Raw genomic sequence first — 23,533 nt, 5'->3', positions numbered from 1 at the left:
AAAAAGAGAGAGATTTGTTTTTTTAAAACAAGCAGGTCAGAAGCATGGGCTGACTTTGGAGAAATTCTTATCCAGACTAGGTACCAATCTATGCCATTCAACATATTATGTCTTATTATAGCAATCCCTGATGCCTTGGAATAAAAAAGAAAAATCAAGTATATTCTAACCTAGTGACCAATAGACTTGAAATAATATTCACAGTATATCTATACAGATTTTTTTTTGCAGAAAAAGCCCAGCAGAAGCTCATTTGTATATTAGGCCACACCGCCTGACCTGGGAGCACGTGGCTGCTGCATGGTGGGTCAGGCCAGCTGGAGCCCTGGCCAACCCAGGTGGAGTTCCACTCCTGTGGGCTCCAGCAGGGGGAAAAACGTATCTATCTGAAATGTTCTCTCATTTGAACTTGGTGAACTTGTTTGCTCCCATACACTGCCCCAGGGAGTGCACTCCTCAATATTAAATTATAATAGTTCAAAATTGTCTACTGAGAGGACAAGACTGTCCATTGTCTCTGCTTCTAAGCATACACAGAAGGTGGTAGAGCAAAGTCTGAGTCCAGTGGCTCCTTTAAGATCAACAAAATTTTATTCAAGGTATAAACTTTCATGTGCATATGGTGGGAATGCCACAGAATTCACTGCTTTCCATCATGCCATAATATGTATGTATATACCTCTTCATGAGATAATCTGAAGCTTTGGAGTTGGCTGTCATCAGTAGATGGATGACACCCAGCTATATATCTCATTAAATAAGGCTGTGGATGCTGTTGTCTCTGTCTTGCACCAGCACCTGTTATAGTGAAGTGGCTGAAAGATAAGAAACTGAATCCCAACAAGACTGAAGTGATGCTGATTGGTAAGGCATCTGCTCTTGAGAGCAAGTTCTACACCCTACTTGGGGTTCAGCTTCCTCTGATAGATACTGTGAAGAGCTTGGGGACTTTTTGGGACCACCTCTATTATCAGAGAGGCATGTTTTTCTCAATGTGTTTGTTCAATTCCACTTAGCAGTAAGCTTTCTCCCTAATTGCAGATTGTGGCTGGCCATGCAGATCCATGCTGAAATACCCCCAAGGCTCAGTCATGTTCTATGTGGAGCTGCCCTTAAAAGCACATGGGGAACCACAGTTGGTACCAAATATGGCAGCCTGTTTTCTGTTGGGGGCTAAAGGAGTAAATTTGGGGGCAAGGAGTAAATTTGTCCCATTTTACAATCTTTGCATTGTTTTCCACTATGTTTCCAGATCCAGTTAATAGAGTTGGAAAGGACCTCCATGATCAAATAGTCCAATTTCCTGCCCAATGCAAGAAACCCCCAAACCCCAATGACCCCTGCTCCATGCCAAGAAGATGGCAAAAAAAAAATACCCTCCAGGATTCCTGGCCAATCTGGCCTGGAGAAAAATTGCTGCCTGACCCCGAAGTGTCAGACAGCATTTCCCTGGGCATATAAGAAAGGGCCACCAGAACTAAGCACTGATATAACCCCTCCTGCCCTCCTATTCATGATCTCCCTAAGTTCACAGGATCAGCATTGCTGTCTGATAGCCATCTAGCCTCTGTTTCAAAACCTCCAAAGGAGAGCCCACCACCTCCTGAGGAAGCCTATTCCACTGTGGAACTGCTCTGCCAGGAAGTTCTTCCTCATGTTTAGTCAAAAACTCTTCTGATTTAATTTCAACCCATTGGTTCTGGTCTGACCTTCTAGAGCCATAGAAACAACACACCATCCTCTAAATCAGCAGTCTCCAACCTTTTTTCCACAGACCAGGGGGAGGGTGATGGTTTTAGGATTATACAATTGTGCACTTTATTTATATTATTACATTGTAATATATAATGAAATAATTATAGAACTCATGGCCCGGTTGCTGCCATGGACCAGTACCAGTCCATGACCCGGTGGTTGGGGACCCCTGCTCTATATGACAGCCCTTCAAATACTTGGTGATTATATCTTACCACCTCTCAGTCATCTCCTCTCCAGGCTAAACATGCCCAGTACCTTCAGCCTTTCCTCACAGGACTTGGTCTCCAGACCCCTCACCATCTTTGTTGTCCTCTGAACACATTCCAGTTTGTCTATATCTTTAAACTGTAGTGCCCAAAACTGAACACAATACTCTAGCCAAGGTCTAATCAGAGCAGAGTAAAGTTTATGAAGGCACTTCTCTCAACATAGCAATGTTTGTTTGTTGTCCCACTCCCTTCAAGGGTACATCCTGTTTCTGACTGTCTTCAAAACTTTTCAGTCAGTGTTTCCACCCCTTTGGAATGACTTCCCAAGGGAATTTAGGAGGACTTCAGTTGTGTTGAAATTCCATAAAAGCCAAACCAAACTTTCTCCTTAATATAGGAGGAGAGTGCCAAAAAACCAAATGTGGGTTTAGGGTGGCCAGACCGTCCCGGGCGCCCGGGAATGTCCCGGTTCTGGCCCCCTATTCCCGCCTCCCGGGCTGGCTATACCGGGACCATTTAGAGGTCCCGGTTTAGCCAGCCCCGGAGGCGGTGGGCCGCGGGCGCCGGCGGGGAAGGCGGCGAGTGAGGGAGGGAGCGTCCCTGCGCGTGAGCAGGGACGCTCCCTCCCTCACTCGCCGCCTTCCCCGCCCGCGGGGCCCGGCGGCGGTGGCGGAGGCCGCGGAGAGGCCGCGGAGCAGCCGGCGCTGGTCCCTGGAGGCCTCCAGAGGCCAGCGCCGGCAGTGGAGAGGCCCCCGCGGGTCCCTGGAGGGCCTCCAGAGGCCGCAGAGAGGCCCCCACGGGTCCCTGGAGGCCCTCCGGAGGCCGCGGAGAGGCCGGCGCTGGTCCCTGGAGGCCTCCAGAGGCCAGCGCCGGCAGTGGAGAGGCCCCCGCGGGTCCCTGGAGGGCCTCCAGAGGCCGCGGAGAGGCCGGCGCTGGTCCCTGGAGGCCTCCAGAGGCCAGCGCCGGCAGTGGAGAGGCCCCCGCGGGTCCCTGGAGGGCCTCCAGAGGCCCGCGGAGGCCGCGGAGAGGCCGGCGCTGGTCCCTGGAGGCCCTCCAGAGGCCCGCGGAGGCCGCGGAGAGGCCGGCGCTGGTCCCTGGAGGCCTCCAGAGGCCAGCGCCGGCAGTGGAGAGGCCCCCGCGGGTCCCTGGAGGCCCTCCAGAGGCCCGCGGAGAGGCCGCCGCTGGTCCCTGGAGGGCCTCCAGAGGCCAGCGGAGGCCGCGGAGAGGCCAGCGCTGGTCCCTGGAGGCCCTCCAGAGACCAGCGCCGGCCTCTCCGCCGCCTTCCCGGCCTCCGCAGCCGCCGCCAGCCCCGCCAGCAGCCCGGAGGAGAGGCCGCCACCGCCCTGGATCAAGGTAAGCCAAAAGCGGGGGGGGGGCTGGCCTTCCTTCTTTCCTTCCCTCCCTCCTTCCCCCCTCCCTCCTTCCCTCCCTCCTTCCCTCCTTCCTCCCTCCTTCCTTCCTTTCTTCCTTCCTTCCTTCCCTTCCTCCCTCCTCCCTTCCTTCCTTTCTTCCTTCCTTCCCTCCCTCCTCCCTCCCTCCCTCCTCCCTTCCTTCCCTCCTTCCTTCCCTCCCTCCTTCCTTTCTTCCTTCCCTCCCTCCTCCCTCCCTCCTTTCCTTCCCTCCCTCCTCCCTTCCTTCCTTCCCTCCCTCCTTCCCTCCCTCCTTCCTTCCTTCCTTCCCTCCCTTCCCTCCCTCCTCCCTCCCTTCCCTCCCTCCCTTCCTTCCTTCCCTCCCTTCCCTCCCTTCCTTCCCTCCCTCCTCCCTTCCTTCCTTTCTACCTTCCTTCCCTCCCTCCCTCCTCCCTCCCTCCCTCCTCCCTTCCTTCCTTTCTTCCTTCCCTCCCTCCCTCCCTTCCTTCCTTTCTTCCTTCCCTCCCTCCCTCCCTTCCTTCCTTCCCTCCCTTCCTTCCCTCCCTCCCTCCCTCCCTCCTCCCTTCCTGACTGAATGGGCCACTGGCCTGATCCAACAGGGCTTCTCTTATGTTGTTATGTGACACAGTGTGTTGGACTGGATGGGCCACTGGCCTGATCCAACAGGGCTTCTCTTATGTTCTTATGTGACACAGAGTGTTGGACTGGATGGGCCACTGGCCTGATCCAACAGGGCTTCTCTTATGTTCTTATGTGACGCAGAGTGTTGGACTGGATGGGCCACTGGCCTGATCCAACAGGGCTTCTGTTATGTTCTTATGTGACGCAGAGTGTTGGACTGGATGGGCCATTGGCCTGATCCAACATGGCTTCTCTTATGTTCTTATGTGACAATACTGACTTTGGTGGACCCAAGCACTGATTCAGTGTAAGGGAGCTTTGTGTTTGTGACTGGAGTAGACAATACTGACTTTGGTGGACCCAAGCACTGATTCAGTGTAAGGGAGCTTTGTGTCTTCTGGTGCAATTTTGTTCTCAGATCCTGTATTTACTTCATCAGTATATGGGATAAGGCACTTTCTCAACTGTGCTGCATAATGCAGCCTATTTATTTTGTCCTGTTTGCTCTGTTGGCTCTATCTGCGCCACCTTCATCACTTTCGGGGTGTGGATCCCCCAGTGGGGTGGTCTCGCGACTCCCTCCGCCGGCTGTTTCTGATAGCCCTGCGCCCCCTCTTTCATTTGATATGTGTCCCGTGCGGATGCCACCCTCCCACCGGGAGATGCCGCAAAATGAGCCCCCTTGAGGCTTATGGCGACAGGGCTCGGGGGAAGCGAGCTAGACTGCTGTTCTTTTGAGGGGTCATAGAGTGTTTCGAGCCCGTCCCTGTGGCATCAGTCCCATCGTTGTGGGGCCCAGGGGGCCGGCGCAGCGGCACGCTGAAGCAGCCTGTCAGTCATTTCCGGGTTCCTGTCCTGCATCTCAACCTGTGTTATTAGTGACAGGCTGCTTCGGCGTGCCGCTGCGCCGGCCCCCTGGGTCCCACAACGATGGGACCAATGCCACAGGGACGGGCTCGAAACACTCTATAACCCCTCAAAAGAACAGCAGTCTAGCTCGCTTCCCCCGAGCCCTGCCGCCATAAGCCTCAAGGGGGCTCATTTTGCGGCATCTCCTGGCGGGAGGGTGGCACCCGCATGGGACACATATCAAATGAAAGAGGGGGCACAGGGCTATCAGAAACAGCCGGCGGAGGGAGTCGGGAGACCACCCCACTGGGGGATCCACACCCCGAAAGTGATGAAGGTGGTGCAGATAGAGCCAACAGAGCAAACAGGACAGAATAAATAGGCTGCATTATGCAGCACAGTTGAGAAAGTGCCTTATCCCATATACTGATGAAGTATATACAGGATTTGAGAACAAAATTGTTTCCGGCGGTGATATTTGGGGGATTTTTGGGGACGTCACAGGAAGTGCTGTGAAGTCACTTCCTGTTCCCGGCAGTGGCATTTGGGGGAAATGATGTCATTTGGGGGAAGTGACGCCACAGGAAGTGATGTCACTTCCTGTTTCCGGCAGGTGACGCGGGGGAAATGATGTCACAGGAAGTGGTGTCACTTCCTGTTTCCGGCGGTGGCATGACGTCGCCGGAAGTGCCGTCACCGGAAGTGACGTCACTTCCTGTTTCCGGCGGTGCACGCGCACACCCCTACCTTCCCCCCCCAAAGGTGTCCCTGGCTGGCCTTCAGACATTATGGTCACCCTAGTTCTAAATCAAATCAAGCCTGAACTCTCTCTACAGTGATTAAACTGAGGCCATTGTACTTCGGTTACATTATAAAAAGACAAGGTTCAGTGGAAAAGACAGTAATGCTTGGAAGAGTTGAAGGCTGCGGGAAAAGAAGAAGAGCTGACATGAAATGGATTTACTCAATAAGGGAAACCATGTCCCTCTATTTGTAAAACCTGAGTAAGGCTGTTAACAATAGGATATTTTGGATGTCATTAAGTTATAGGTTTGCCATAAGTCAGAAGTGACTAGACAGCACTTACACACACAATTTCATGACTGGAATTTGTTTGCTGCTTAAAGAATTGTCACATGTTCCTGATAACTCATTAAGAGAGGTATACATAGTTAGACAGCTTTCTTCTACAAAAAGGACAGCTAAGTACCAGCACTGAATTCAATTGGGGAACATTTCTACTTACTGCGGGGAGCTTCCCTCACACCAAACACCTGGACTTCACACACAGAGAGATATTTCTGTTCGCTTGGGATGGTGAGTGTCACATACTGTCCTATCATTCCTTCACAGTCAAATTTACGTGTTTCCCCATTACCCATTGTAGTGATTGTGGCACACCTTGAAAAGAAACCAATACATGTTCATTGGTATTTGAGAATTAAAGAATACTATAAGGGACAAGTTAATACCCACAAAATAAAGCAAAGAATGAAGACTTGCTTATCACAATTTTTATAAAGCAAACTGTCAGGGATTTATTTGGATCCACTTCATTATCTGTGCCCTAATTCTGTGATGGCTCCACACTTCTATCATTTGTTTATTGTATGTATCACCTTCCTTGTTTTTTGTTTTCTACCTATGTAATCCACTGTCTTTATGGCCTGTCATGCCTTAGCCAGTTTTATGTTTGTATTACTTTCCAATTATGTAATTCTAGTCCTATTGCATTGTTTATTGGATGTCTTATGTTATCTAATTGAATTTTTGGGTTTTATTTAATAATCCACCTTGAGTCCCAGTAGAAAAAGATGAGCTATAAATGAAGTAAGTAAGTAAAAACATTAGTAAAACGTGGGCTTTGCATCTGCTGACTCTCACCAGAACCAGAAGATGGAAGCTGCCTGTTGGAAGCTTGTTCTTAGAGCTCCATATTTTTATTTATTTTAGATAAGCCTTTTCGCCTTTTATCTTGATCGATTTAGTAGAGAACTTTTCAATGTGTTTTTGCTGATGGAGGCAAACTTTTATCATATTTGGGTGGATGTCTTGATTCTGAAGCCTGTTTCATCATGAAACTTTGAAATCTGAGTGGATAATTAGTAGTTGAAGCAGCTGTGCTGGGCATTGGCCTGAGGATTTTCTCCTCTGGAACCTTCAAATGGCCTTGAAGTGGACAAAAGAAGAGGCAAGAATTATGATCTTTTAGCTATGAGAATGAAAAGAACTTATCCATTTGAAGAGGAATGCTCAAATCCTCTGAGCAAGCAAACTAAGCTAGACTAGAGGACTTCTTCACCTCTTTTAAGCATCTGAATAGGTTTATTGTCTACCCCGTGGTGCAGAGTGTTAAAGCTACAGTACTGCAGTCCTAAGCTCTGAGTTCGATCCCCAGTGGAAGCTGGGTTTTCAGGTAGCTGGCTCGAGGTTGACTCAGCCTTCCATCCTTCCGAGGTCGGTACAATGAGTACCCAGCTTGCTGGGGGGAAAGTGTAGATGACTGGGGAAGGCAATGGCAAACCACCCCGTAAAAAGTCTGCCATGAAAACGTGAAAGCAACGTCACCCCAGTCGGAAATAACTGCTGCTTGCACAGGGGACCTTTCCTTCCTACCTCAGGATGAAACTGCCTGCTTTCCAGAGCAATTAATGACCACCAACAATGATACAGTGATTCATGATCTGCACTAGCCATCGCCACTGTGTCAGCATGGTAGATCAGAGGAACCTGTCAGACACATCTAACTTCAAAGATGCTTCAGAAATTTTATTAAAAACTTTACAGCTTATTTCTCTGGAAGGGAAAGGAGTGGCCTACTACCAAAAAAGCACCATCCAACCATCTAGGGACCCTGAGAAATCATAGGAACAACTGTGAGCTGCTTTTGGAGCCAGGCTTGATCAGAATTCTTTAGTTCAGTAATTAGTTAATTTGAAACTCTGGACACTGGATTCAAAATTAGGTAAAACTTAAACTAAATATAGCAGAGTGAGACCTATTGGATTATTCGAAGTGTACCTGGGATTTGTTATTCCACCTTGGTCTTTTGACTTCCCAACTCGGATTTCAGCACCATCTAAGCGTTCTGCACAGCAGTCTCCTCGATTAGTGACCCGTACACTAGATACCTTAAACTCTGCCCTCAAGTCCACCATCCACCATGGGTTGTCTTCTAGCTGTGTGTGTGTGCATTGTCCACGTAAATAGTTAGAGGATTCAAGGCCATCAATGGCATTTGCAGGGCCTCCTAATTTATTGTAGATACTGGACTGGAGTGCCTTTCCATCAAGGGCTGCATTATAGACTACAAGAAAGAATAATGTGGGAGAGAAAAAGCATCTTATTGATTCAAAGGGATGGCCATGTTAGTCTATTGTAACAAAATAAAATAGCAGTGGCACCTTAAAAACCAGCAACATTTATCCCATTATAAGCTTTCGTGAGAGATTTCCCTATTGCTAGCCCCTAAGATGCATGGATAAATTTCTCCATGGGGGTTCAAAATGCCCAGAGAACAGCTGATAGGAAGTGTTCTAAACACACACTCACATACAGTTATGTGGACTGGACTGAAGCTAGGGGACAAAGCTTAGGAACATCATAGGCTAGCTCCATCATGGCTCAAATAATAACTGAGTTGTGCACCCATGGGGTAGTGCAGTGGTTACTTTGCAGGTAACTAGTTTGTTTTTTTTTCTCATTGCTATGGCTTGGCATGTAACAGAAAGCTGAAAAATCATCTGATCATATCATGGCAGGATACAAAAACAAGATGTATATATTGTAAACAATGAGAACTCTACAATAGTTTCTCCAACCCTGTAAAGAGGTATAATCGGAACAGAAGTGTCCTGCTGGATTAGACTGTGGGTTCATCTAGTCCAAAATCTTGTGACTAGAAGAGGCATTCAGAGGTCCCATTGCCTGCCTTTGTGTAGCAAACCTGGACTTCTTTGGTAGTGTTCCATCTAAATACTGACCAGAGCTGTGCCTGCTTAGCTTCTGTGATCTGATGAGATTGGGATAGCCTGGGCTATCCAGCTCAGATCAGAAGGTTCTAGGAAATCCATGAATAGGGCATGATGGTAATATCCTTCTAGTGTCTTTGACTCCCACTGGAATTCAATCAGTATATGAAGAAAGTAGTTCCACTGAACCCTGGGGATTCAACTGAGGACTTTTCCCATTGCAAGCCCCTGATATGCAAGAAAACATTTCTATGGGAGGGGTCACTACACCCCAAGAACATTGACAGACCTCTGTCACTGATAAAACTATCTGTCTTGAAAACTATACTGTTGCCAGCAGCATTCAAGCAACAGCATTAACTCTGTCATGGCTTTTTTTGTAGCAGGAACTCCTTTGCATATTAGGCCACTCACCCCAATGTAGCCAATCCTCCTGGAGCTCATAGTAGGCCCTGTACTAAGAGCCCTGTAAGCTCTTGGAGGATTGGCTACATCAGGGGGGGTGAGGCCTAATATGCAAAGGAGTTCCTGGTACAAAAAAAGCCCCGAACTCTGTAAATGGGCAGGCAGTGTCTTCTTTGTACGTGTTCACATTATCACTGGAAAAACAGTCCACCTGGTCTATTTTCTCAGAACTCCCATATTACAAGAGCCAGTTTACCGACTGAGTAGAGTAATCCTCCTTTTGTCACTTCCCCTGGCAGTCTAGAAGGTTTTCTCGGCTTTATCCATTGCTCAATGCCTGAGGAAAGTACTGTAAGGAAGAAATCGAAGCGAATATATGAATAGTGTTCTAATGATTATTCCAAAATGGTTCTTGTTTGCATTTCTAAAAACTCTTACCCAGAAGTACATCCCATTGAATCCAGAGAGACTTATTTCTAAACCAAACATGTTTAGGAAAGCACTGTAAGATCCCTTCAGAGATTCTTGCCTCATGAAATGCATCTCCTGAGTCAGGGCCCCCATCTTCTTGGGTGTTGAATTGTCATTTTTCTTTTCAGAGAGATCCTAGACTTGGAAGTTTTGGGTTATAGACTTCTGGTCTTGGCGACCCATCATTAAGACCGACTGCGGATCCGCTCCTGACAGTCGGTCTTAAATTGGTCAATCGGGGGGTTCCCCAGGTCAGGGAACCCAAGTCCAGGATCCAGAAGGGATTCTGGCAGGCAAGCGGCTTGTCTGTTGAGACCGAGACATCGGCGGCGGCTGATTCCCGAACCCGCGGATGCTGCGGAGCCCTGTTGTCCCAATCGCCATTTTTAAATGGCATTCAGGTTGAACACCGGCATTTTTCTGTTTTCTAATCTAAATTCTGCATGATCAAAGCAAACTGGAAGGCATGTTGATGACTGTAAGTTCTCTTTTTTACTTTAAATACTTAGAAGAGCAAAGTTTGGAAGTATGAAGGTTGGAGCAGGATTGGAGGAAGCTCATAAGGAGGACTGGGGGAGGTGTTAAACCTCCTCCTGCTGTAAGTCTTGGAACAGAATGTGAGAGGGTAAAGTTAACTTCTAATAGATTCAAGTCCCAGTAAAGATTGATTCACACGGATTTTTGATACTGATTATCTAGAGGCAGGCAGTGAACTCAGCTTTTGAAAAACTTCTATTAAGACACTATAGCTAAAGAAGTGACTGTGGTATATTGGTTTGGTGTTGGATTTCTTCAAAGGCAAAGTGGGAAGTTTGGAGAGAAGTCCTGAAAGAAACTTTGATATTACCTGTGACTTATTTTATGGGTTTAAAGAGCCAGAGGTGTCTGGCTTGAATACTGGTCTTCAAGAAGGAGCTACCTTGCTGATTTTAGAAAGAACAATGAGGGGGCCTGTAAAGTTTGAAAAGAGGATGATTTTATTTTCTCTTGGTGGATTACAAAATTACTGACTGGATCTATAACCCTATATAATCCTATATTGCATTAATTTTCGATTTTTACCTTTACCTATGTATTATAGATGGATTACAGAAATGTGGATGGCTTTAAGTAAATTGTTGGGTTACAGTTGAGGTTTTTTACTTTGGAAATTTTTAACATTCTGGTGGCTGTATTTTTGTAGCTTGGGGCTCGTGTTTCCTTTGGATTACAAAACTACAAAGACCTGTGGGGACAAGATATGTAAATGGGACATCTTGGTTTGGATTATAATTTGCAATATTGACTTGGGAGCATTTGGAGTATTTGGACTATTTTTTTTTAAGGACTGGACTGGATTTGTTTGTACTGTTTAAGAGTGTACAATAACTTTGTTCATGTGAGTGTACTTTCATTTCTCTTCCTACTGAGGCTTGCTTTTGGTATCTCTGACTCATTGTTATGATAACTGATATTGTTTATAGTTTTGAGAATTACTGTTTGGGTTTGCTAGGTTGTTGAATTAAGGGGAAGGTTTTGTTCCCAAATAATCATATCTATTTAAAATATTGATCTTTTCTGCTTGGTACTGAGTTAGTTGATAAAAACTGGAATGTAGTGTTCCAAAACAAATTGGTTATTTTAAACATTTAATTATGAATGTAAACATTTAAACTTTTTAAACTGTTTCAAAGTTTTTTTTCTTCAAGTTTGAGAGGGAATAAATACTGTGAGTAATTTAATATTAGAAATGGCATCAGGGTTCAAGGAGGGCCCCAAAAGAAGAGACAACAGAGAGAATAGGGGTACAACTTCATCGCCCAGCCTCCCTCATAGTGGTCCAACTAAATTTACAGCTTCAAACATGCAAGATATGAAAGAAATGCAAAACACTCTATTAACAGCCATTTCACGACTGACTGACAAAGTAGACAATATAGGAGAACAAATGGCTGAAGTTAAGCAAGAACGCCAAGAAAATAGAAAACAAACAGCAGAAACTAACAAAGCATTGAAAGCCTTAGATGACCAAGTGGAGAGTAATACTCAGAAGGATGAACAGCTGGAAAATAATCAAAAAAATGTATGACAGTAGATTTCTTCAGCTAGAAATGGACAGAGCAGCCTATATGTTGAGATTGCAAAATGTTCCAGAAGATAAGTCTGAAGATCTGCAGAAAATGATCAGTGAGACTTTTGTGGAAATTTTGCAAGTGCCTCTGGGAAAGATGGAAGAAGGGATTGACTAAGTTAAGCATGTACCATCAAGTTTTAACCAGTGATATTCACGTGAAACATACTAGAAGAGTAACCAGAGACAACATACTGAAACAGACAAGAGACAAACCAGTGGTAATAGCAGCGAATACAGTGAGAATCCTGAAAGAGGTACCATGGCCTGTCAGACAGAAGAGGAGAGACTATCATACCTTGACAGATTTCCTGAGGGAGAGAGAAGTACCTTATACGTGGTTGATGCCAGAAGGTTTATTGTTCATGTTTGAAGACAAAAGACACAGAATTAACTCAATTTTTAAAGCGGAAAACTTCCTGGAGAAATTCGGGGAGGAAGAAGAGAGAAGGAGGATGGGCAAGAAGAAAGCTCAGAGGAAGAAGATTCAAGTGAGGCAAATAAGTACCAAACCCGACTACAGATTAAAAAAGATAAAAAGGATAGTGATAAGAAGTATTCATAATGGCATCAATAGTCTCTACTAATGTGAATAGACTTAATTCCCCGTTGAAGAGAAGGAAAGTCTTTAAATACCTAGCAAAATTGGAAGCTGATATTTGTTTACAAGAAACCCATATACTGGCCAAAAATCAAAACTTGTTAAAGAATAAAAAATTCGGCAACCTATTTGCTGCAATGGATATGAATAAAAAGAAGAGAGGCATGATAACATATGTAAAAGATAAATTTAATCCACAGCTTTCCTTTGCATCAGAAGATGGAAGAACCTTACTGGTGGAAATTACAGTGGAGGGCAGAAAAATCTTGTTAGTAAATATTTATGCCCCAAATGAAATTTTTTTCAAGGACCTGCATCTCAAATTAGCGACTCTAGATTATACAGAATATTGCATACTTGGAGATTTTAATGCAGTTTTTGATAGACAACTGGACAGGAAGATACATAGGCAAATTAAATTTAAAGGTTCACAGTTGCCAACAAGTTCTCTTAAGCTAGCTGAAGAATTAGAGCTAGTAGATGCATGGAGGACGAGATACCCAAAATCAAGAGACTTTACATACTATTCATCCAGTCATCAGTCTTGGTCAAGACTTGATATTGTGTTGGCTTTCTACAAGTTTGATGAAAGAATTAGCAAAAGCGGGTGATATCTGATCATAGTCCAGTAATTATAAAGCTTAAAGGAATGCAAAGAAGAAAAAACTGGAGGCTAAATACACAAATACTAAAAGACAAAAAATTTCTCCAGAAAACTGAAGAAGAAATGAATTTTTTCTTCAAACAATACATAACTCAGGAGGTGAATTTGCAGGTAGTATGGGATGCAACTAAAGCATATTTTAGGGGGCTGGCAATTAGATTCAATGTCAAGAAAAAGAAGGAAAGGACTAAGAATTTCCAAAAGTTAAGGAAGCAGGCAGAACAAGCTGATAAAAACCTAAAACTACAACCGACAAAACAAGAATTTCAAGACAAAATTAAAAAGATACATCAATTTAATCTATTATTAGTGGAAGAAGTAGAGAGAAAATTGAAATATGCAAAACAAAATTATTTTGAACATGCCAATAAACCTGGGAGATGGCTGGCGTATAGACTGAAAAAAGAAAATACGAAGAGAATTATAACATCTTTGAGAGATGAAAACAATACAGAGAAATTTCATAAACAGGAGATACTTCAAATTATGGAACAATTTTACAAAAAGCTATGTGAAGATAAAAAAGTGGCAAAGGAAGGTCTAGAAGATTATCTTAAACAGAACAATCTTAATAAACGTACAGATGATCAACAAAAAATTTTAAATGAACCAATAATGATAAGAGAAGTATGTGAGGCAATAGCTTCTCAAAAAAATGGTAAATCACCTGGGCCAGATGGCTTACAAGCAGAATTTTATAAAGCTTTTGAAGATTGTTTATCGGTCCCATTTAAACACCTGATAGAAACTATTCAGAGGGAAGCCGAAACCCCACCGACATGGCAAGAAGCCACAATATCTCTAATCCCAAAGGAAGGTGCAGACTTTAAAGATGTAAAGAATTTTAGACCAATCTCTTTCTTGAACGTGGATTACAAGATTTTCGCTTCTATCCTGTCACAGCATTTGAAGAAGATTTTGTTGACTATTATACATCGGGATCAAGCAGGATTTCTGCCAGGAAGATATTTGAAAGATAATGTCACGACTATATGTAATATACTGGAGTATTATGAAAGTCATCCAGAGAAACAGCTAGCCTTAATTTGCTTAGATGCAGAGAAAACATCTTATAGCATTGGAGAAAGTCCAGAGAAGGGCAACTAGAATGATTAAAGGGCTGGAGCACTTTCCCTATGAAGAAAGGTTGAAACGCTTGGGACTCTTTAGCTTGGAGAAACGTCGACTGCGGGGTGACATGATAGAGGTTTACAAGATAATGCATGGGATGGAGAAAGTAGAGAAAGAAGTACTTTTCTCCCTTTCTCACAATACAAGAACTCGTGGGCATTCGATGAAATTGCTGAGCAGAAAGGTTAAAACGGATAAAAGGAAGTACTTCTTCACCCAAAGGGTGATTAACATATGGAATTCACTGCCACAGGAGGTGGTGGCGGCCACAAGTATAGCCACCTTCAAGAGGGGTTTAGATAAAAATATGGAGCACAGGTCCATCAGTGGCTATTAGCCACAGTGTATGTGTGTATATAAAAATTTTTGCCACTGTGTGACACAGAGTGTTGGACTTGATGGGCCGTTGGCCTGATCCAACATGGCTTCTCTTATGTTCTTAAACCTTTGACAATGTTCAGTGGCAATTAATGATACAACAATTGAGAGGCATGGAATGTGGTGAGAACTTTTTGAAAATGATACAATCAATATATTCATCTCAAAGTGCCAAGGTGATGGTGAATGGTGAATTATCAGAACCAATTGCTATCCAGAAGGGTACAAGACAAGGATGCCCATTGCCACCACTTTTGTTTATTTATGTTTGGAGATTTTGAATAAACAGATAAGAGAAGATTCTAATATGAAAGGTGCACTGGTCAAAGGTGAGCAATACAAATTGAGGGCATTTGCAGATGATTTGGTCTTCATATTAGAACAACCACTCAATTCAATTGATTACTTAACAAATAAGATTAGCCAATTTGGTTACTGGACAGGATTGAAGATAAACTATGGAAAGACAAAATTTTTGACTAAGAATATGACAATAGAACAAATCTAATCCTTTCAAGAAAAGTCCAAATTTTTCTACGAGAAGAAAGTGAAATACTTAGGTATTTATATGTCAAACAAGTGTAGTACCCTAAAGACAGATAACTATGATAAACTGCTTAAAGAAAGTTTAGTACCCTAAAGACAGATAACTATGATAAACTGCTTAAAGAAATCCAATGAGATTTGGAAAAATGGCGAGATTTGAACATATCTTTAATGGGAAGAATAGCTTCGATCAAAATGAATGTATTGCCAAGATTGTTATTCTTATTTCAAACCATCCCAGTGCTTTTAACTAATACCTTCTTTCAAGAATTTAATAAGATGATTTCGGCATATATTTGGCAGAAGAAAAAACCAAGGATTAAACTCAAAGTATTAGACTGTAAAAAAAGAGCAGGTCTAGGCCTGCCAAACTGGCAACTGTACTATAGGGCCTTGGTGCTGACCTGGCTGAGAGATTGGACTTTGCTACAAGATAGAAGACAGCTCCTTTTGGAGGGCATGAACTTACTCAAGGCTGGCATGCATATTTGTGGTATCAAAGATTAGAAGGCCACTCTTATTTCTAAAACCACTGGTTGTGAAAATCTCTTTACCATACATGGGCATGGTTAAAACCAAAAATTTATAAAAGTATTCCAAGATGGGTATCCCCTGTTGTAGCTTCACACCACCAAATCTTATGAACCCAAATCAATGTTATAAGTATGAGGACTTATTGAAACAAGATAATCAACTAAATTAAGGAAGAACTAGAAAGTAAGAACATTAACATGAGTTCAGAACATGAGCTCAGAACGCAGAGTCCAGATATGTAAAAAACAAGGCAATAGGGTTTAACAAGGATCAATACGAAATATTTTTAGGCCCCAAGAAAAATTAATTTCAAAAATCTACTCTTATCTACTACAGAGGATGCAAGATGAGATTGTATGGTACAATAGGCAAAGAATATAGGGCGTAATATTATATTAGATGAATGGGAGACTTTATGGAATTCAAAAATTAAACTAACCAAATCAATGTCCTTTGAAATCATCCTGTTTAGGATTGCATTGTTCAATTAGGTGTTTTATAGATGGTATGTAATTCCTCAAAAACTTTCTAGAATGTATTCTAATATGACTAACAAATGTTGGAAATGTACAAAACAGGTGGGGTCATTTTATCATATGTGGTGGACTTGTGAGAAGGTGAAAGAGTACAGGAAGATGGTTCATGAACTATTACAAAAGATTTTGAAGATGCAGATCCAGTTTAAACCAGAACTGTTTTTGTTGGCTATATATCCTAATGACTATACAAAAGAAATAAGACATTTGATGGCACATATTAATACTGCAGCTAGGATTTTGTTTGCCCAGAAATGGAAGCTTCAAGAGTTACCTACGAAGCAGGAGCTGATTGGGAGTATTGGAAGCAGCAGAGATGGACTATTTATCTTGCTGGGAAATCCAAAGAGGAAGCAAGAAAATACTGGGAGAAGTTATATGTATAGTTAGATACTTAAACTGCTTTAATGATGAATGGTGGTGAATACCCTTCAGATTATTTGATTGGAATATGAACTAAACATAAATTAAACTGATAATTTAAAGGGGAATTTACAACATAATTTCATATGACTAATGTGATAAGAAGCTAAATGTCTAATAATAAGAATATGATGGAATTCTCTTGTATTTGAGGATATAGTAGTATGCAGAATGTATTCTATTTTTCTAAACAGATTTTTTTTTACTTTTCTATACCCACTTTCCCTTTCCTTTTTTTCACTTGAAAATAAAAGTCTTTTAAACATGAAGCAATGGGAGTTTTGGGTTGTAGACTCATGACCACATTGCAGCCACCCTCGTCATCATTGTATGGAAAACATGCCCATCCCAATCTTTACCACTTCTTCCAGGTGAAGTTCTGAGCAGAGCCACACCCTTTGAAGTCCATGGATTTACTGAAATCATCCTGTTTAGGACTGCATTGTTCAACTAGGTGTGACAGCAGCAGAATATGGCTTGCTGTCCAATGGACATAAGAACTGCTTCATGTAGAAGGACAGGTGGGAGAAGGATACTAAATGTTGCCACTGCTCATGCTTTTTCCATCAAAACTCCATTCCTCCAATTGCTTTTCTCCCAGCCAGACTCCAAGAGCACAGGTAAACCTACATCAGATAGGAAGTCAGCTGCACCAAGAGAAAGGGAAACGCAAGTTTGGAGGCAGTGGTGTGGGCAGGGGAAGGGCTCAGAACTACCTTCCCATCAGCTGACATCCCTTTCTACATTATTTATACCTGTTTGGCACAGCATGGCTTGCACTATTGTCCTCTCTGGTGATACCCACGGATTCCATTCACCAGCAGGCCTGTAGCGGGGGGGCGGGGTTCCAGGCCCCCACAATCAAACCCCTGTTCTACCTGATTGGCCCCTCCAATCAGCTGCCAAGGTGCCCATCGTTGTCTTTGCCTCCTGGGATGGGCAGCTGAAGATTGTTGGTTCAGGGTTTAATAGCCAGTGAACGGAACATAATGCACTTTCCAGCTCTCAAATTTGTTTTCTAGGGTGATTCCTCAGTAGGAAAAAGGGGGGAGGGAGTCCACAGGTTCTGCCCTGTGTAAATTGCAACCCAGCCTTTCTCATTATTTCTTGAGGTTGCAAAAGACCTGCAGGAGAGATACAAAGCTAAGCCTCCCCTCCATTGGCTAAGGACTCCTCCCCTCCTCCTTTGAGAAGGGAGGGAGAAGAGAGAGTAGGGGTCATCAGTGATGCAACAGAACACTGTACAGCCCTTCACATTTCCACACATGATGTGCCTGAATAATCTGAAAGCTTTTCTTGCATCAGATCCTTAGAATTTATGCCCAATGCATTGGTGGCTTGTATTATGACCATCTGGTAACAAAGTTGGATAATATAAACCAAGAAATAGCTATTGCTATCTAAGGGCAAAGTCACTCTATTAACTGTATGACACAGACAGAGGCCAAAGCATTGTCTTGGCCAGCACAATCCTCTAATATATTAAAATAGAGAATCTGGATGTTTAGATAACTAGGTAAGCACAACAGTGTGAATAAGCCTCCATATTCATTTTGTGAATAAAGAATACAAATGTATTCCTATTATTTGTCTTTCACTTTTGATTCTCAAAGCAACGCTTTCGCTAAAAGAAGTACTTTATTTGTAACATAAAATGACTGCCACTTGCAGGTCCCCCCAATGGCGTAGAATGTTTGCCCTTCCACCCTGGGTTACTTGTGCAATCTTGAAAACAAAGTGAGGTCTCTGTCCTATTAGCAATCTTCAGATCTCCTATAAACCAAGGAATAAATATAGATCAAATGCCATGGTGAGGTAATGATACATATTGTAATGATAAATATCTAAACTATAGAGAATCAGAAGCTTGCAGCCTGCAGCGTAGCTGCTAGGCTGCTTCTGCGCTGTTTGCCTCCCTGGGAGGGAGAAGTCAGAAGTCGCCCGTTTGGGCGCGCAATGTGAGGGGCGGGGCTAGCCGCTTTAACGGCTAGCCTCCACGTTCCCCTCAGTTCTCTCCGTCGTTGATCGGATGTGGTCAGTTATTGCATGTAACAGCTTCGTTACAGCAGCTTTGGGGAAGCTTCGTTGCAGGTTCTTCCTATCGGACGGTCGGGAGCCTGTCGCTGCATCGGCGGCCATTCCTTTGGCTGAGGATCGTCTTAGGCGGCGTTTTGGCAGCGGCGTCTGGCTGAGTCTCCAGGAGTTTGAGCTGCGTTGGGCTGGGGGTGGTCAGCCTTTCTGTGAGGGGGTCATTGGTGTTTGAGTGAGCTGTCTGGCTACAAGGGTCTCTGAACGGGGGGGGGGGGTTCTTGAGAGGTCGGGTGGTCTGCCTCCCCCCCCCCTTTTTATTTTTTGGGAAGAGGACAGCCTGGAGGGATGTGGGCTCTGTGGTCAATCTCCAGCTATAAAGGGTGCAGGCAGATAGGCGTGAAAAACCTCAGCCTGCTATCCTGACGGCCAGGAGGGACAGGGGCTCAGTGGTCATATCTAGCATCTCCAACTATAAGGGGTGCAGGCAGTTAGGCATGAAAGACCTTAGCCTGCGATCCTGAAGTGGTCATTTTGAGGCTATGGTCTGCCTCCCCCCCCCCAGTTTTTTAAGGGAGTAGTTTGCTTTGGCGGGTTGGAGGGGACCTTTGGTGGCCATTTAGTACTGTTGCTAGGGAGAAGATAGTACTGTTGCTAGGGAGGCTATGGTCTGCCTCCCCCCCACCCCAGTTTTTTAAGGGAGTAGTTTGCCTTGGCAGGTTGGAGGGGACCTTTGGTGGTAGGGTTGCCAAGTCCAATTCAAGAAATATCTGGGGACTTTGGGGGTGGAGCCAGGAGCAAGGGTGTGACAAGCATAATTGAACTCCAAGGGAGTTCTGGCCATTGCATTTAAAGGGACAGCACACCTTTTAGAATGCCTTCCTTCCATAGAAAATAATGAAGGATAGGGGCACCTTCTTTTGGGGCTCATAGAATTGGACCCCCTGGTCCAATCCTTTTGAAACTTGGGAGGTATTTTGGGGAGAGGCACTAGATGCTATACAGAAAATTTGGCACCTCTACCTCAAAAAACAGCCCCCCCAGAGCCCCTGACACCCGCAGATCAATTCCCCATCATTCCCTATGAGAATCGTTCCTGGAGGTGCATAATGACTGTGGGGGTGGAGCTTCCCCCGCCGGCCAGCTGGCTGGGGGAGGGGGGAAGCCTGTAAAACCAGGGGATCCCCTGCTGGGACCTGGGGATTGGGAAGCCTATTTGGTGGCCATTTTAGTACTGTTGCTAGGTGGCCATTTTATGCCCTTTCTTGGAGTGAGATAGGGCATTTAAGAGGCTAGTGGCAGCCATTTTGTGTGTCTTCCGTGGGGAAAGGAGTGCAGCCATTTTGCTTACTTGGTGAGAGAGTGGAGCGGCCATCTTAAGTCTCATTTCTTGTAGGGTGCGGTGGCCATTTTAGGACTGGATTAGAGCCCCGTGGCGCAGAGTGGTAAAGTTGTAGTACTGCGGTCGGAGCCCTCTGCACACGACCTGAGTTCGATCCTGGCGGAAGCTGGGTTTAGGTAGCCGGCTCCAGGCTGACTCAGCTCTCCATCTTGGGGAGGAAGGGTTGCTCAGTGGTAGAGCATCTGCTTGGTAAGCAGAAGGTCCCAGGTTCAATCCCCGGCATCTCCTACTTAAAGGGTCCAGGCAAATAGGTGTTAAAAACTTAGCTTGAGACCCTGGAGAGCCACTGCAGGTCGGAGGAGATGTCTTTGGCATACCGAGGGTCTTATTCAGTATAAGGCAGCGTCATATGTTCATATGTTTTATTTCGGAGGTGATTGTTTGCTCAGACAATTCTGTGGCAATATGGCTGGGGGTATGGGCGCAGGCAAGCCTAATGGCAGAAGCCTGCACCCATACCGTCTAGAGTGCCTGCTAGGAGGCCACCATCCCCGTCATCATCGGGGGATGAGGATGGAGCAGCAGTAGAACCTAGTATACTGCACAGGCTGAGGGTGCTTGAGCAAGTGTCAGGTGTCCCTTCTCCAAGTGGGGGGGAAGGGATGAGGCAATCCAGGAAGGCAAGGCAAGTTAACATTCTCACCAGGCTGTCTATTCTTGAGGACAGGTATGGTAGAGTCATGCCTGGCAGGGATGCCGGTCTCAGTGGTCCTGATGCTGGTGCGGTGGATACAGCTGGGACGTCCGGTGTTTGTTTGCCAGTGGTTCCTGCTGGCCTTGGAAGTAGGTGTTGTGATAACTTACAGGTGGGGCCAGGGCAGGTTTGGCCATGGTGTGTATGGGGGCCTGCTTTGGCAGCTGGGCAGAGTGCTTCAGGAGTGAATACGGTGGTGCCTGCTTCTTCCGGGGTGTACCGCTAAATTGGGCATGGACAGGTATGCATACCTTGTCGGGGATCAGGCGGAGGGCATATGAACTTGGCGGGACCAGTTAGGGGGCACCTTCTCCTTATGCGATGGTGCCTTTTGCAGCCTTGCCCTTTGGGGAGGTTGCTTTACCGCTTGGGGATCGTCTGCTTTCTGCCACCAGCGAGAAACTTTAAAGGGGGAATAGGTGGACTGTATCCGTCTTTTCAATGGGATCGGATCCATCAGCAGCTTTGGCTGCAGATGATGTCCCCGCTTGCTCTGTTGGGAATTAGGAGCCCCTGGGGTATGTAATAGGAAAGCATGCCAGCTTAAGCACGAATGCCCATGTGTAGGGGATCCCACTCTTTTGATGACTGTCCTAAAGCTCGGGGGCGTAGGAGTGCAAAGTAGCCTGGAGGAGGTGGAGGAGCCTTTCCGGCTAAGAAAGGGACCCAGCCCGATATGGGTGGGACCTCTTGAGCAGCGGCTGGCAAGGTACCCTCGAAGGCTTGATAGTTGGTATTTGTTAGAGGGTTTTAAAGTTGGTTTCAGATCCCTTTCCAGGGTCCTTGAGTTCCATTTACATCAGGTAACCTTTAAGTTTGTTTGGGGTTTGGAATAGGTTGTGAGGGATAAGATGGCCAAGGGGCTGGCTGAGGGAAGGATTAAAGTGGTCGTTCCCGGAAGGGCTTTTCTTAGGAGGCTTTGTGATGCTTTGGCAGGATTAAGCTTGCCTCAGCATAGGGCTAGGGTTACTTGCAGCATGAGGGATGATTCGAGGGTTTGGCAGGAATTTTTGGAGTCTTTTAATGGAGTCTCCTTTTGGGGGGAGGAATTGAGGCTGAGCTCCGTGGACATTGGTGCGCGGCTAGCTGGCCTGATTTGTGGGCAAGGGTGGGGGTGAACCGGGATCTCACGTTTCTCGAGTTCTTTCCCATCTTAGTTGCAGTTTGGCTGTGGGGGAAGGATATGGCCAATCACACCGTTCATTTTGGTGTGATAATATGGCAGTGGTCCACGTCATTAATTCCCTCTCATCCAAATCTGGGTAGGTTATGAGATTGGTGAGGGCCTTCACTCTGCGTTGTTTGTGGCTTAATATTCTGTTTTTAGCCAAGCATGTTCCTGGGGTTAGTAATGGGGTAGCAACAGATGGAGAGATTTCATCAGCTGGCCCCAGAGGCAGACCAGTGCCAATGCCCCAGGAGCTATGGCTGATTGGAGAGCCGAGGCCTGCAGAGCGATAGGTCTAGCCATTGCGCCTAGCACACGGAAGTCTTTCGAATGGGCTGTGCGGCAGTTTGAAGACTTTAGGGCTGAGGTAGGGTACCGCAGGGTGTGGCCCCTTACGGTGGAGGAATTACTCCATTACTGTGTTTTGCTGAGAGGTAAGGGGTTGGCAGTGCAATCCATTAGGGGGCGCCTGTCTGCGTTGGCTTTTGCCAGCAAGGCACTAGGGTTATAGGGAAGACACGGCGGACTTTGGTCTGCAAAAGATGTGGGAGGGGTGGTCTAGAAAGGCCGGTCCCAGGGTTGATACGTGGAGTCCCCTTTCTCCTCCGATTCTACGTGTTTTGATGAGGTTCTTGGACGTGTGTGCTTCGCCTTTGAAGCATGTTTGTTCCATGCTGCGTCCTTGTTAGCCTTCTTTGGGGGCTCTTAGGGTGAGCGAGCTGTTGACGAGACACCAGTCTTGAGTGGTGACGGCTCGGGCTTTTTGTGAGCTGGGGTTGTCAGGGGTGCAGTTTTGGGACCCACTCCTTTGGACTGGGGCGGCCTCTACAGCAGTGGACATGGGGTATCCTGCTACTTCTATTCGGAGGCTGGATCGGTGGCATTCATCGACCTATAAGGCTATGTACGACCTTTTCGCAGGCCGTGAGTAACTTTGGTTGTTGGAATGCTATTGGTTCTGTTTGTGTTAACTGTTTTTTCTCTTTAGATGCTGCTGTTCCTGGCCAGAGGAGCCGGAGCCGAGTTCTCATCTGCGGCCATAGACACGTGTTTTGGGCCGCTCTTCAGGGACGGAGAACTGCGGTCGGCTCTCAGCTGGGACTCAGCCAGCATGCCGTTATCAAATGGCAGGGGCTCCGGGGCCTTCAGTGGCCGGGCTTGCTACCATTTTGGTTCAATCATAGAGCGGGTCCTCCTCCTCAGATCTTAATTGTTCACCTGGGAGGTAATGATCTGGGGTTGTTGAAGGGCAAGGCCTTGGTATGGCAAGCCCGTGATGATTTCCAGCACATTGGGAGCGATGGCCGGGGACCATCGTAGTGTGGTCAGCCATGCTGCCCCGCCTGGTATGGCGTTGTGCTTTGGACCCCGCAGTTATAGAAAGGGCTAGATACAAGGCCAACAAGGAACTTAAAAAACTGCTAGAAAGGGCGTTGGGCCACTATTTGCCCCATCCGGATATTTTGGTAAATGTCCTGGCCTCTACAGAGGGGATGGGGTCCATATCTCGGAAAAGGGTAATATGCTTTTTCTGAGAGATTTGCAGCAAGGGTTGCGGGTGGCCTTGGGCCTCCCGGTGGGCGCTAAGCCCTAAGTAGAGACTTGGCCTTAGTAGTGGCAGGTTTTTGGGGTTTAGGACACTATGCGGCTAGGGGAGGACTGCG

At 45.6% G+C, this 23,533-nt stretch overlaps 1 protein-coding gene across 5 annotated transcripts in view; it reads right to left on the bottom strand.

Annotated features, from left to right (window-relative positions):
• Positions 1-23,533, bottom strand: part of LOC132576284 (uncharacterized) — a 73,820-nt gene that overhangs the window by 6,417 nt on the left and 43,870 nt on the right. For all 5 annotated transcript variants that reach the window (XM_060245295.1, XM_060245291.1, XM_060245294.1 and 2 more), the window contains 3 exons: positions 9,440-9,532; positions 7,829-8,114; positions 6,054-6,208 (listed from right to left, as the gene is read on the bottom strand). In XM_060245295.1, the coding sequence (XP_060101278.1) occupies positions 6,054-6,208; positions 7,829-8,114; positions 9,440-9,532 (534 nt within the window). The remainder of the gene's footprint in view (positions 1-6,053; positions 6,209-7,828; positions 8,115-9,439; positions 9,533-23,533) is intronic.

The sequence above is a fragment of the Heteronotia binoei genome, chromosome 8 (genome assembly GCF_032191835.1).
Source record: "Heteronotia binoei isolate CCM8104 ecotype False Entrance Well chromosome 8, APGP_CSIRO_Hbin_v1, whole genome shotgun sequence".
Taxonomy (NCBI): domain Eukaryota; kingdom Metazoa; phylum Chordata; class Lepidosauria; order Squamata; family Gekkonidae; genus Heteronotia; species Heteronotia binoei.
The sequence above is the reverse complement of the archived record's forward strand: the minus strand, read 5'-3'. Positions and strand labels throughout refer to the sequence as shown.